The sequence below is a fragment of the Calonectris borealis genome, chromosome 3, assembly GCF_964195595.1.
Source record: "Calonectris borealis chromosome 3, bCalBor7.hap1.2, whole genome shotgun sequence".
NCBI lineage: Eukaryota > Metazoa > Chordata > Aves > Procellariiformes > Procellariidae > Calonectris > Calonectris borealis.
In genome coordinates this window covers 52,739,776-52,755,598 of record NC_134314.1, presented here as the reverse complement: position 1 = coordinate 52,755,598, position 15,823 = coordinate 52,739,776, and the positions used below count along the sequence as shown (strand labels likewise).

General features: G+C 40.9%; 1 protein-coding gene across 2 annotated transcripts in view; it reads left to right on the top strand.

Moving 5' to 3' along the window:
- CDK19 (cyclin dependent kinase 19) overlaps positions 1–10,473 on the top strand; it is a 128,911-nt gene extending 118,438 nt beyond the window's left edge. For both annotated transcript variants that reach the window (XM_075145677.1, XM_075145679.1), the window contains 2 exons: positions 1,671–1,937; positions 6,195–10,473. In XM_075145677.1, the coding sequence (XP_075001778.1) occupies positions 1,671–1,937; positions 6,195–6,326 (399 nt within the window). In that variant the 3' untranslated portion in view covers positions 6,327–10,473. The remainder of the gene's footprint in view (positions 1–1,670; positions 1,938–6,194) is intronic.
- Positions 10,474–15,823: the final 5,350 nt, after the last annotated feature.

Below are 15,823 nucleotides of genomic sequence, written 5' to 3'. Positions count from 1 at the left end.
CAAGCTACCTTGATTAACTTTTAAAATTATTAAAGTTTAAATCTCCTGGGAAACAGAATCTGACTCAGATGGGATTTGAGGGCTACAAGCAGAGGATACATTATTACTGGTTTTGCTAAATGTGAAATGGAAATGCAAGCCACCTCTAAGTCCTTGAAGATGCAAGGCTTCTTTGTAATCTTAAATGAACACATCACTGCAGATTTCATCTGAGTGAATTTGGGAGCCAGTTGTGATGAATGGCATAGATACAGATCTTTTATGTCATTTATCTGAGGTAACTAAATGCCTTTTGGTGATTGGGGGCATCAAGAATTTTCTGCTAGTGGCAACTGGTTGTCATGATTTCTGAGAAACTAATAAAGTGGGGTTTTTATAAAAGGCTGCCATACGAAAGCTTTGATAATTATATAAGCAAATATTCTAGGAAAAAAAGACTATCCTGAAATGTTCCATACAGTATATTGGGGGGGAGGGTAGTAAGGCTTTCTAATTCAAGCCATGACAATTGTAGGTTTTTTCCATGATGAACAAGTGGCATATCTCACATTTGCAGTGAAATTGCTTTTCTTTGCAATTCTCTTATGTGCTTTAGTGCTCTGATGGAGGAGCCATCCCTGGTGCTCGAAAGCAGACAAATGGGTGGTCTTTCCTTGTAACTGTCTAACTGTGGAGGGCAGAGTTGCACTCTGCTGGTTTTCTAACCTTCCCTCCAGTTCCCTAATACTTTTTTTAGTCTGTAGCCCTCTGAAGCCAGAAGAGTACAATGTCTTTTGCTCTTGTGTTCCCCTTCTTAACTTTTTTCTCCCTTTCGTGGCACTTTTCTCTGTGTCTCTTCCTGCTAGGTCCCAGTGTCATCTTAATTGACTGGCTTCTCTTCCTTTGCATGTCTTCTCCTTCCCTTGCCAGATTCTTCCTTCAGCTGTTTCCTCCTCTTTTGTCTTCAACTATTTGTCTCTGGTCAATTTTCACTTTTCTGCTATTTCAATAAGATTTTCTGACCCTATACCTAGCACACCATGCTGGACCGTATTCCCAGTATACCACTCTTTACAAGTTACTTAAAAGCACAGGAGAGCAAAACAGTAATGAAACCCATTTCTGGTTCTGCCACAGAATTTCCTTGCAACCTAGAAGAAATTATATCATTTCTCTGGTCTCAATTTGCTTACCTTTCTGGCAATAATGCTGCTAACCTCCTCCGGGTTATTGTAAAGTGTCATTTGTGAAAGTTTGAAAAGTGGTTTTGATTCTGAGTGAACAAGGCTGTTGAAGCACTTGGAATAATTTACTGTGGTTCACCACATCTGCCACTGAGCACTAGTGAAATTTTGGGGGTTTTGATTCAGTTCATGAGGCGATTACTGCTTTATAAATGGTTCCTTCCATCCTCGTCTCTGAGCGCTTGGCTAGCTGTAGGAGGCACTGGACTGTCCTTCCAGTTTTAGTCTAGCTTGCTTTGTTAAAAAACCAAAATGACCACAAATGTGCTACCCCCACAAAGTGCGCAAGGACGCGTTTCTCCCGACAGGCAGCCTTGCTGTGTTTTCCCATCGAGCAGGCGGGCCTGCCTCCTTCTCCACAGGCGCGGTGGCACCGGGGTTGGCAACTCCAAAAGCTCACAAACTAGTTCAGAGCAAGTGACCGTGTTGTGTCGCTTCCTCCCCTAGAATCAACAGCAGCAGAATCAACATCAGCAGCAAACAGCACCTCAGCAGCAGCCGCAGGCAGCGCCGCAGCAGCCGCAGCCGCAGCAGCAGAACAGCACCCAGACCAACGGGACGGCCGGGGGTGCTGGCGCGGGAGGAGGGGGCGCGGGCGCAGGACTCCAGCACAGCCAGGACTCCAGCCTCAACCAGGTGCCTCCGAACAAGAAACCACGCATAGGGCCTTCAGGCGCTAACTCAGGCGGGCCTGTCATGCCTTCAGATTATCAGGTACCTCTTGAATTTTTGCTGCTTCTGATACTGTAGGGCCAATATGTCATTTTCCCCCTTCTCCACTGCAAGAACAGATCATGTTTTAATGAATTTCTCATGTAACCTGAGCAGGCGTGCTATGATATACTAGATAAAAATGTGGGTTTAAAGTAAAAAGGTTTTGTTCTGTGGTTAGTAATTTTCAATAGAATACCAGTACGAGTCCTATCTGCTACACCCTGTAAAGTGTTGAGCACTAGTCCACTCCAGGAAAGCACTTAAATATATGTTTAGCTTTATGTTTGAGAGTAATCTTGCTGAAGCCAGTGGAACTATTTCATGCACGTAAATGCTGCGTTAGATCAAGTTCAGGATAGTAGGCTCTTGGCAATATTAAATCCTATGTGAGAAGCAGATCTGAAAAGATCCTGAGAAGCAGAAGCGAAGTTAGAACCAGGCTCGCTCATTTGATTCCTGCTTCATTTTACCTCATATCATCACATGTATGGAGCGGTTCTGTATGGAGTTTATTCTAGTATCTTGCTAAGTCTACTTCTAATGTTAAAGAAAAAATGCATGTTAGCACAGGAATGATGTTTTGGTTCATCAGTATGATTCATGCACAAAGACATGCATTGTTTCTAATGTGACCAAAGTTTAATAGATTCCATGTTTTCCAGTACGGTAGCGTTCATAAGTAAAAGCAGTATCACCGAATTATTTTTGGATTTGCATACTTGTCTTTGCTTACTAGAATTATATTTTCCACTGAAAAAGTGACTTACACTAAATATAGAAAGCATTGAACTTACCAGGATCTTCAAACATGTGAGTTTATACCTGCTGGGGCAGGAATGGGTTGAAAGCAGAATAAGAAAAAGGTAGATATTAAAGGTAGATTTTAAAAGACGTTAGGGATTCTGTCTGCTACTAGCCTTTGAGAGGATCCCACCTTGGAGAATGTCTTTTCAGGCTGTTTTAAACTGAAAATAAGTAGCTTTTAAAAAACCCAGTTCTGGAGTTGCCTTGACTTAGCCCTCCAGACCTTTTCCACAGACAATTGATTTCTCAGTGCCAGACATTTTTCTCCCATTTCTGTTTTTTAATTACAAATTATCATGAAGGCATTGAGGGCAATTTGAGGGTAAAGACAACTAGGTTTCTTTTTTGAAAAGTTCCAGACAGGCTTGAGGTCTGGACAGATCACTACAGCTGTCTGACTACACAGTATTTATGGCTGGCCTGTTTTGGTCTGTATTTGAGGACTGGTGTGCTGCATTTGATGATATCCATTATAGAATCCTTATACAGCTCTCTGAATTGTTGGCAAACTTCCCCCTTACAAGTTGCTAGCAGTCTAAATATAATTTTTTTCAGATAATTAGATTTTGTTTTTTTCACCTCCTATGACTCTTTCCTTCTAAACTTTAACAGCACAGGCATCAAAATGATTATCTGTATGTTTCCTTTATGTCACTTGCTAAATTGTATGGTCTGATTATCCATTTTTACACTTGCATTTGGCTATCTGCCCTTAAATTCTAGCTGACTGTCTTCTGTTCCAGAAAGGAATGTCTGCAATTTGTCCAAGTCTGACTTCGTTAAAAACAAATTCTCTTCTGTGGAACAAAAATAAGCATGGGCAAGTTAATGCATTCTTGTAGTCTTATGGCATTAGTTTTACTCCATTGTATCTTATTCAGAAGTAGGAGGAAGATCCCCTTGGCTTTGAGTTTCATTTACCTTGTGATCTAAAGTCTCTGTTGAAATTTTTTTTGTAGTTCACCAACCTCAGTATATGTTGCTTCCACAAATGACAGTGCGAATTCCTTGTTGAATTTTACTGAGCATTCCTTACGTGACCTTAGGTGTTTTGCTTAGCGTGGTGAGCTGATGCTTTTCATCCAGAACGAGTTCCAATAAAGTCATAGCATTTATCATAATTCTTTTTCTTTTCTGTTAGAAGTTGCAAAAACTTACAGAATTTTGAGACAAATTCCAGGTTTCAGACACTCTGTAACAATCTAACCATGCAGGCCAAGCATAATCTGTTTATTAACAGCATACATGCCGCTGGGAGACACCTTTTCCAAAGCCAGTGTGCTAAGCTGTTATCTCCCAAACTGACCCTTACAAACAAGTGAAGTTACTCCATACAGCTATTAGTTACATTGATATTATATTGAGATACAGGGGTCTGCAAGATTGGACTGTTATCTCTCTCTCTTTAGCCTCACTGTGCTTCACCTTGAAAGCAATCTTCATATTCCTACATTAGACAGAACACAGAAAAAGAAATGTTATGTTTTAGAGTTTAATATGTTTTACAATTTATGTAAAATTAAAGGTATAAAGCTATATACAGAAACAAAGGGCAGAAGTGTTTTACGCTGCCTGAACTTTAGGTTCCTGCTTTTCATCATCCAGCTGAAAAGTTGTCAGGAGGCTTTTGCAGCTCTCCTGGTTGGGATCCAATGGTTAGATGACACCACTGGCTGGGGTATTGCCTTCGCTGAACAGGTTCTTGGTTTGTGGAGGATGTGGTATTCTTACAGACCCACTGTCTCCGTGGGATTTCCATTCAGAACTCAAACTTCTCCAGAGGCTTTCTGTAACTCATAATCCTGATATTTAATCAGAATGTAGGTTCTTAAGACTTTTCCTAGACAATTGCTGTCTTGCTGATGACCCTTGGACGTAGCCAAGTAGAACCATCAACTAGACAGTGAACAGATGCCTGATCCTTGTCCTGGTCTTGGCTTGGGATAGAGTTAATTTTCTTCATAGCAGCTAGTATGGGGCTATGTTTTGGATTTGTGCTGGAAACAGTGTTGATAACACAGGGATGTTTTGGTTACTGCTGAGCAGTGCTTAACCAGAGTCAAGGCCTTTTCTGCTCCTCACCCCACCCCACCAGCAAGTAGACTGGGGGTGCACAAGAAGCTGGGAGGGGACACAGCTGGGACAGCTGACCCCGACTGACCAAAGGGATATTCCATACCATATGACATCATGCTCAGCACATAAAGCTGGGGGAAGAAGAAGGAAGGGGGGGACGTTTGGAGTGATGGCGTTTTGTCTTCCCAAGTAACTGTTAGGCCTGATGGAGCCCTGCTTTCCTGGAGATGGCTGAACACCTGCCTGCCGATGGGAAGTAGTGAATGAATTCCTTGTTTTGCTTTGCTTGTGTGCACAGCTTTTGCACTGTCTTTATCCCAACCCATGAGTTTTTTCACTTTTACCCTTCCGGTTCTCTCCCCCATCCCACTGGCGGGGAGTGAGCGAGCGGCTGTGTGGGGCTTAGTTGCTGGCTGGGGTTAAACCACGACACCCTGCACTTAACTTGGCTGGAAACAAACTGTTTGCTGACTGCAAATGGTTTTGAGTATTTTTGTAGACTCTCCTTTCTTGTGGATTGGGGTTTACCTTCCTAGAAAGTCTCATATCCATTGAGCAGTACTTTTCATGCAAAGTGATTTTGCAGCTTGCGTTATTTTGCAGCTTGCGTTATTTGCAGCTCATTATTAATTCTGGACAGGGAATGGATACAGTAATAAAAGGGCAAATTCAGCAGGCTGGAGGCCGCAAATGATCCATGAATTTGGCTTGCTGAGATTCAGGTCCACTGAGCTAACATCCCCAAACGTTGGAGGGAAAAATAAACATTCAGGAAAATAATGTTAGGTTATTGCACATACACATGCCCATCTTTAAGCACTTGTCCTTGCTTCCAGTAGGTAAGGCAGCAGGTTGAAAGACTCACCTAAAATTATACTATTTTATCCTACTGGACATTTTTTCATTTAGATAAATTGAGTAACTCTTACTCATGGTTGCCTTTTTCTCAGGAACAGAATAAATTGTTTTTCTGTAACATTTAGTGTTACCTATCTTGAAAAGGGTGTTTGTGGCCTTAGCAGTTTGGTTTTGCATTAATAGCGCTTACAGTAATGATAGATGTAAGTTTAAGAAACAGCTAAATTTTGAAATGGGGTCTGCTCACTCTTGTGTCTTGTGTATTTTGCCTTCCAAAAATGGGTGTGTACATGCTGTACTTCTAGGTGTACTTCTGCCGGTGACCTTGTGTATTTTGTGTGCTGTTAAGGCTGACTGCAGATCAGATTGATTACTTGTTTTATGGGACCTTAAACAGTAACACTGTTTAGTCAGCTTCTCCAACAGTCACGTTTTAATGAGCTTCAGAGAGGTTAAAAGTTTCCTTTAGTCCTAACAGGCTGGGTTTCATTCCCCTGATCCCACTCTCTTTTCCTGCAGCACTCCAGCTCACGCCTGAGTTACCAAAGCAACATTCAGGGATCTTCTCAGTCCCAGAGTACAATGGGCTATTCCACGTCGTCTCAGCAGAGCTCCCAGTATCACCAATCTCATCAGTCTCACAGGTACTGAGAGGGCTAACAGACTGCACTCAGAAAGGAACGGACTAAAAGCCAGAAGACTCCAGCAATATGAAGTTCATAACGATGAGAAGAACCAAAAATACAAACTATGATGCAGAATTAAGATTCACGATGACAAAAGGAAAACTTCACTCACTGAAGACTTCCTCCCCCCTGTCCCTTTATTGCCATAAAGGAGATTCTTGTGAAGTTTTCCTTCCTCCCTGCCCTTGCATGTGCTCCATTGTGGTTACTCTAATGAACCCTTCTGATCTGAACCCAGCACTTAACTTCTTTAACCTTTGGAATTTTGAAGGATTCCTGGTGCACCTTCCTTATGCTGTAGTGATTGCCATAAATCTGTCTTTTCAATCTCTTTGATGGGATTTTAAAGTTTTAAAATCTTGAACTCCCAGGCTTTCAAGCTTGTATATAGTTAGTTTTATACTAGGCAAACCAGTTTAGCTATACAGGTATATTGCACCTTTTTAAAGCACTATGTTATTTTCACAGGATATTACTGTTTTGCTCATGGATGTCAAGAACAGCAAAATTTTACTGTTCCAGAGTATTTTACTATTCTGTTTTTATTAGTCTAGTTTTCAGGCGAGGTCTTAAAAATAAAAAATGTGAAAAATAAATAAAATTTAAAAAAGAAAAAGGAAAAAAGAAAAAACCCCACCCAAGTCTCTGCAGCGACAAATATGCTTCATGCTACTGGACTGAACGCCAAACAGAAGATTGCTGATATTTCTTAACTCATTCACATTGAATTCTTGAAATCACAGTGATCGTGCTCTGACTAGTTTTACATTAAGCGTTATTTTAAATGAAACCAGGACAGTCACATAGAAAGGAGATGCTTTCAGGATCTGTTGGAACAGAAGAATGGAATGTCTTCCCAGGCTGGACACCAAAATAGTCAGGAAAATGAATTTACTGCCCTCAAGTCTCAGTAGGAATGTGGATGATGGGCTTGTTTTTCTGTTAAGCAGCTGATTAATGTATGTGAGAGTTCTATAAATTTAGCTTTCTTTCACATTCCTGAGTCAGTTTTCTAAATATAAAGGTGACAGAAATACTAAGACTTGCAAAAACAAATGCATTTAATCATTTTATGTTAGAATTAATAATTAAGATAAATTATTGTGCAGTTTGAAAAGCATGTTGAAAATTGTTCCTTTTTCATGTTTATAATGCATATTCTGTGTCCCTCATATTGCTGTGATTAACCCAGATTAGTTACACCAGATGCGCTTGATTGCACTGAAATGTTTCTTTTTCCCTAGAGCAAACATGTTTTGATTGTGCCTAAGGACTGTAAGTGGATGGGTAGCTGGCAGAAAATCCCCAGTAAATAAGAGTTCAGAAGCATAATCAGAGGATTATTGTCCAACTTCTGCAACCACAGTTATTCGGAGAGACACAACATGTAATTTGGGACAGCTTCATTTTTCCTTCAGCCTTCAGAATTAAGGCTGGCTCTTGTTGCAGAAAACCTGGAAAAATGCGTTTAGAGAGCTACTAGCAATGTAACATCAGCGAGCTTCTACAACTGGTGTCCAGAGAAGAGGTGAAGTGAGAAGAGTTTATATGTAAACAGTTAAGGTTACAGGCTTTTATACCGCAGTGTGTTCTCTTCTGTCCTGTGTCCATCCAAAAAAATTGTATATACCCATACACATTCACACTGAAGTTGTGATCAGACCTAGCAAGATGAGTAAATCTGTTTGCTCTGAGGAGAATGCTTTTCATCACAGCTAGACACATACATGTTTCTACTGGATTTGATCTCCCAATCACCTGTAGTGCCCCCTTCCTCCTCAAACACGTGTTGTTTTCATACCTTTTGTGAGCAGTTGGCTTGCTTTGGCCATATCTACCAGCATGCGGTTTTGACAACACCCAGCTTCTCTGGAAAAGCAACTAAAACCTGCCTTTGTCATCAAATGGGTAAGAAGGTGGTGAAAATGAAATGAAGCAATTTGAAGGAAAAAATTATTTCTGGGGAAAAATAATCTCCCAAAGGATACTTTCAATGTGTAACCCTTGAAGTGCTACATATTGTATGTACCCTAGTAGACTATTTGAAAGAACAGATTTTAATTATTCCTTTATTTTATTTCAGTGAGTCTGGGCTTATATTCTTTTTGTAAGTGGAATGTCTCCCCTCTTACTGATGTCAGGATGAGGTACCTTTGAGCTAATGGATATTTGGCCAATTTGTTTCATATTTTTGTGACTCGAATGTCACATTTCTGGAAATTAACCTTTGGCAGAGTAATTTTTGTCTCCTCCTGTTCTTTTCTCCCTTCTGTTAACTCAAAATCCTTTTGTCTTTTCCATTATAGTTATCTAACACTTCTTCTCCCTACTGTGACCTGCAGCTAATCATCAAAATTCATATAACGTCAGAGGTGGCGGGGAGACGTGTTACCATACGGTTAATTGAGGTGGGCTTTTGTGCCAATAAGACAAAATCACGGTGTAGATTATTCTGTATGTAGAGTGTGAAACTTCACAGCAACGTAAGGTGCTTTAATTGAGTGCGCTTCCAGCTTCTAGAGCGACTGCCACAACCTCTCTCTAAGCTGAACTGGTGTTTCTGCCTTGGTTAGGTCCGATACACGACCACACGCCGCTCCTCTCTAGCTTTTGTGTGCACACGTGAAGCTGAGCTGACTTCCTCCATTGCCTTCAAACTCACAACTGGGAGGAGAGCGAACAGAACCAAAAGCGTTTGCTGCGAAATGTAGGCTGTGCACACTCTTCTAGTTCCTTCCTGGCGGTGAAATAATTTGCCTTTTCTTGGGAGCTTGACGCGCGTGGCCCGGGTGGGTGGCAGTCGTAGTGGAAGAAGCCTTGCTTTCCAGGGGCCATCCCGTGAGGTAAAAGCGCTCCGCTTTCAGGAGTGAATCATGCAGCGTGTTGTGGGAGGCCAGGACCATGTCATTTTTATGTTATTTTTTGCCTGTGCAGTTTCATTTAGTACTCATAGCTCTGTCTCTGCCCATAACCTTTACGCCCTCACCAAAGTGTTTCCCACCGGTACCGAGAGAGGCAGGTGACACCGGCAGAGCTGTCTTCTCCATCCTGGTTGCCTGGTGGGAGAGCGGGCCGCTGAGTACAGCTTTTCCCATCGTGGCTCAGAGGAAACAAACGCGTGGGGAATGAATGGGATGAGCAGCGTGGTCCGCATTGGTGAAGTTTATGTAGCACAAACTGCACAATGAAGGAAAAAATATAGGGAAAGCTGCGAGTCCTGCACTGTATCTGTGACACTGTATCTGGGGAGGGGGAGGGAAGAGCATTCGTAGCGGGAGGGGTGGCGGGAAGCTAGAAGTGTTCAAATATGTATAATATTTTATATAAACATAATAAGCTTAGTTCCCCTTCATAATCTTCAGGAATGGTACTTTAACACCATTAAGCAAAGAATTGTTTTAGGATTAAATAAATGTATTGTACATAAGGCCATACGTAATCTTCTAAAAAATGTCGCCGGACAGGAGCGATGTGTATTACTATATGAAAAAAAAGTCCTTAATGCACTGTTATCTCCTAAATATTTAGTAGTAAATTAATACTATTTAATTTTTTTAAAAATTTGTCTTGTGTAGACACTAAAAAGTATTACACAAAATCTGGACAGAACATGTCCTTTTTAACAGCAATTTAAAGAACTTTTTATATATGTAAGGTAGTAACTTTTCAAATTGTTCTAGTTGTATTTTCCCATGTTTACTATTTGTGGAAGTGTGCCTGTCTATTCAGTTATTTTTTTCCGTAATAATTTCATGCACGCATCTTTCATTTTTGTAGTTTTCATTAGAAATTATTGTGTATGCGCCTCATGCTGCCACAAAACTTTGTGGCCAGTCTAGATCTGTGGTGGCCACATTCGGCAGTGCCCGTGCCAATGGGCTAGCAAAACCACAAAGCAAAATACTTGTTTCTCATTCTAGAGTTGAGAGTTTACTGCTTTTAAGTTGTCCTGATGTCACTCTTGAAATGACTGTTAAAACTAAACTATGAGTTCACTGCATTTATTTTGTATTCTTGGTTGTAATGAAATGGAATTGACTTTGCTTCAGTGTGAATTTTTTTAATAAAATAATATACATTTGTAATAATAATAAAAAGTTCAAATCAAATAAGCGTGCTGAAAAGTTTTTGTAAACATTGGCTTTGGACCTACCAAGAGGGAAAATACAGCCCACAAAATTGCAGTTGTAATTATATTCAGGATGTTTATGATATCATACACCACACAAAACAAAGCTTGCAAAACCTCAGACTTGAAATTACAGCTTTTAAAATGCCCATGAGGATATTCATGGGTATGTGTCTATCAAAATAGAATGAAGCCTTATGGAAAACAGAATCGATGGAGTGGTTCTCTTAGGTTTTGCCCTCTGCTTCAAAGTACCAAGCCGATGCCACTTGTTGAGATTCATTATTACTTGCGTGACAATCCTACAGATGTGTCTTCTGAAAAAAAGCTGGTTTACTGCATTCTAAAGCTAAATGCCCTCTTACTTTTTCCACCTGCTGGACCTTGGAGGGTTTCAAGTATTTCAGGTGACAACAGGGAAAGCACGAGCTAGAGCATATTGGTGGGTTTTCAAAGTGGGTTTTTGTGTGCTTTGCTAGTTTGTGTGTTTCTGTTCCATCTAACCATCGTTTCACAGATGCATAGTTAACTTCCAAAAATCCCACCTTTCTTCTCCATAACAGTTGCATGGGTCGGAATGGTTGGGATTTACTTGCACGTTAAGGAAGAGGCTTCGGTTTCTGATGCGCCTTTTTGCACAAGGGTGAGAACAGAAGTAGCCTTTTGCCAAAAAGCTTAATCTGCATCTCTGACGCCTCATGGATGAAGAGCTGTTGCTTCAGCCTCAACACAACCAAGCACCCCCAGCTCTATACACCTCATAGTTTCCTTTCTGCTTCTGCTGTCCTGTTTGTTGGTAAGATTGTGCTTAGTGGCAGCTTTGACTTGGATGTCCTTCTTAAAACCTCCTATGTTGGCTCTGTCCCAATCTTCGTTCTTCTACAGCATCTCTCACTATTTTTCCTACCTGGTCATGCAACTTACAGTCTAATCCAGGCTCATCATACTGATCTGAATTACGGTGTCATCTCTTTTTCTGTCCTTGACAGCTAGACAACATACATTTCGCAGCCGTTCAGAAAGTTGCAGACTAGGTTGTTCATTAGTCTCTTGCTTTGACTTGTTGCTTCCTGCTTTGCCTTACTGCCCCGGCCCTGCTATCTCTGTTGCAGAAGATGTAAAGCTGCTCTCTTCTCTTGCACATGACTGCCCAAGCCTGCGGTTACCCCATCCCTCTTACTCAAATCAAGAAGTTATCTAGGTTATCTCCCAGTCTGATCATCCCATCAGGTCAACCTCTACACCTCCCATTTTAGATTTCTAAGTAAGTATTTTTATGCTCTGTTTCCAATTGTCCATTGTTCCTGAAGTCCTGTTGCATAAATTTCTGAAAAATTCTCTCGGAGGTGTCTTCTGCATCCCTCATTAAAACCCTTTGACGTCTACAGAAGTTTAATATTTTAAGCCACTGGTGTGTTATCAGTCGTATCTATTGTGTTAATGAAAACCGTCCTGGTGTTTCATTGCGCCCTCCAGTCTATCTGCATCCGTCACCTCCCTGTACACCCCTTGTAAGCTCCCTGAGACAGGAATGGTCATTTTTGTCCTGATACAGTAGCTTCATGACTGGCGCTTGCAGACACTCTGTAATGCCAATAATAATCACTGTAATATCATGGGTTTTTACTACTGGACGATACGCAGTAGTAGCGTGAGGAGTAATTTCCATGTGCTGTTTGAACACAAAAAGCATCATATTGGTGCCAAGTATCAATTTGATCTGGCTAAACATGGAACTTCAGCAAGCGCTGTTCCAATAGCCAGCAAAGGTTAACGATGGTTTACCTGTAACATTTTTTTTACCAAGTAGGTACTGCTTTTTTACGTTCCAGAGAACTTCATGCCCCTGTTTAAGACCGCAGAAAAACCAGAAGCTTTGGTTTATTTTGGTATTTTTATAGTAATGTAGAAAAATATTATTGCATGATTGCTACAATGATTTTTTCATTTGCAAGAAATATTTATTAGGACAATAATTGTTTGAGGTAGATTAAAACCACCAACAAGGTTATGAAAGATGTGTGTACAGTCAGAGCTGAGCTGCTGGAATTGCTGTGGGAGTACCACAGTCATTATGTAACAGATACCCAAGATAATCCAGAGTAGGTGTTTAAAAAAATAATAATTATTATTATTATTACTTGAAGTCTGAAAGTAATGCCAACCTACCTAATAATTTTTATATAATGTGCTTGCCTTGGAATACTGCTAAGGATCAGTTTTTCCAGTTTTGTATACTGGCATACTGCTAAGTGTATTGTATGGACTGTAACAGGCCATTTCTGTCATCATTTTGTAGCTTCGAAGTATCTTGAAGAGGACAGAGAACTTGAGAGTATGTAACTTTTACGTGTATATTGCATACATTGAACACATGGCTGAATGATATATTCAGCAATGCATTCCTTTAGCTAAAATGTCTTTTGATGGTGTTTAGTAAGAAGTTATGTGAAACCTCCAACTGGTGTTTGAAGTCATTGCAGAAAGGATACTTTTGCCCCAGTCCATTGTTAGAATGGAGTTTTGCTTTGCTTACACCAGCAGTAAATGTTATAAATAAATTAGTAAAGGAGAATCTGCATTATTTTTTAAATATGACTTTTTAAAATAAGAAACAAAAAAATCAGGTATTTGTTACTGAGTCTTGGACATGACCTGGTAGCCAGCAATAATGTATTTTATGCAATCTCCATCCCACAAGACTAATCATGTGTCTCGAGTAATAAAAAACCCAATATGTGAAGCTCTGAAGAAAGGAATTCTTCATACCTGTCATCAGCAGACGAAGATCCTACCGAGTGATGTATGGCTCAGACGTCCTTTCCATGGCCTGCATTTGAGCCTACATTGGTAAGATTCTTCCCTACATCCACAAATAGAAATTCCTTGGCATGTTAGGAAAAAAAAAAGAGGAGTGGAAGTGTGCAGCCTTTTGGTTTTGTAACAAAGTTTTACTGCTACCGAGTTTAGGTGTCTGAAGTTCTCCAGAACATGATGAAATTTTAAATATATTTAAATGTGTATTTTTACCATTCACATTGTACCCTTATCTGGGCAAGATGGCACAGCCCTGCTCTGGAAAGATGACCTCTAACTCTGCATGCTTGACCTGGTCAGGGGCACAGTTGTCAATTCAGAGTCTTGCAGACAATTTACACAAATGGACGCTGAACTTTAACCTGTAAGCTTAGGTCACACAGGTCTATGGAAAAGCAATCAGCTTTTAAAGAAAACATACTTCCTTGGCTGAAAGGTGAGCCAGAGAACTGCAAAATTAAAGGCTTAAAGTCTTACCGCAAAAGGCTCCTGTTGTCCTCCAGTTTGACAGATAGTGCTATGAGATGATTGTAAATTGTCAGATTGTATTATTATTGCTAGGCTGTACAGTTCAAAAAATCTGTTGTTGGTCTTGCCATTATCTAATACGATGTAGAATGAGTAGTTTGTGAAATTATAAATATGATTTTCTGTTTTCAACCTGTTTTAATTGTATAACTCGTTCTTGCAGTGGTACAGAAGAAAGAAGGACAGTTTCCAATAGTTTGGTTTTGGCAGTAAAACTCAGAACGTTAACTTGCTAACAAAGAGGAACGAAAGGAGATCAGGCTTCTCCCTTGCTGGTGTCCTCCTTTCGCTGCAGCAGAGGAGATTCAAGCAGGCAGATCGTATCACGGCGTTGTGTAGTAACTGCAGTTCTTGGGAAACATTTGACTTTGAAAGAGAAATGTTTATCTCCTAAGTATAGCATCACAACTGTAGAAGGTATACCTAGTGAAGTTGACAGGAGTGAGTCACCTTTACAAAATTCCCTGCCCATAGCAAGCAGACTGACTCAATCATGTCAAGAAGTTTATGGACTTTGGTCTTACCCACCCAGATATGCATGAAAATCTGCATAGTTTATGGTTTCAAAATACTCCCTCTGGTAATAATGGAGCTTTTGTTTAAATGTTTAAAAGTTTCTTGTAGCTTGCAGTATCCCACAAGCATAGAAATAAATCCCTACCCATTTAAGAAACAATGGGGACATCTACTAACACGCCCTGGTGGGTATGTCCCAATGGGGATTATCAAGAGTTGCTTCTACATCGTGCTGCTGCTGGATGAAAGCTGGAAGTCCCCTGGGACTTTGAGACAGTCGGTTCTGGGAAGCAGGAATGAAGTAACTTCTGTTATCATCCAGAGCGATATTAGAGCTGTTTAAGTGTATTTGAGCCATCTGATACTGTGACGTGTATCATATTTGCACCGTGGCCGTACCCTTTCATCTCCAAGAACTCAATCTCGCACGATAACATTTACATATGTTGTCTGTGGAGAAATGCTCAACTGTGGCTTGTTAATGTAAATCTTATAAAATACTTGTCAGTGGATTGTGTGTGCTGGAGGACGTAAGAAACGACCTGCCAGCTAGATCAGAAGCAGGCATGTTCTTTCCCACCTAACGTGCCAAACTCATATATCAGTTGTAGTGCGTCATGCTTTTTATTAATACACAGTGGTTGTGCTATTCCAAGACAGCGTTATCGCTGCAGCTTCTCGTCTGTCAGAGCTGAGGTAATCCATTTGTATTCTACCTCGCCCCTTCGTGGTGTTTGGCGTATGGCTGTGGGGAGACCAGCAATTCACTGGTCTGTGACTCTGGGTAGTCTACACGCTACCTTGAAAATTAAACCAAAAGAGCACCATAGCAGTATTCAGTCTTGCCCTCCTGTGGACTGAGATTCCAGAGCGTGCGACATGGCGTACTTGTGGAAGGGATGAGGGGAGAGGGTGGGAAGGATCCCTACTTCCGTGGGATCAGGGGTGGTGGTCTCTGAATATGCTAGATATGGATGTCAAAACAAAACACAATTTTGCTTTTGGATTTCAGGATCTTGCCAGACAGGTGAAATCCAGCTGTACGCTCATTTAAATTATTAGGATATGTCCTAAGTTTGTTTAGGCCAGCATGGCTAATAAAACCATGTTGACATTGATAGTCATCTGTCACCTCTTAAATTAAAAAAAAAAAAAAATACTAACTAAAAAGACTAACTATGTCTTGCTCCTCTCACGCACATATCCAAATGTGGAGCTAAGGAATAATTCATTTCTCAAAAATGCAGTGAGAAAACAGGATACCCTGTGTAGCCAGGATAGCTATGCATACTAAATATAACAGTGCTGAGCATTCATAGAGCAGGTTTCAGGTTTACACCACGTACCGCAGCTAAGGATGTTCGGGGCCAGGCATCCCCACCGCGTAACACGATCGCTTCCTTCAGCGGGGTGCGGGACCAGCTCCCAGCCCCGCAGCTGCTGGCGGGGAACGCCGTTACCTGACCCAGACC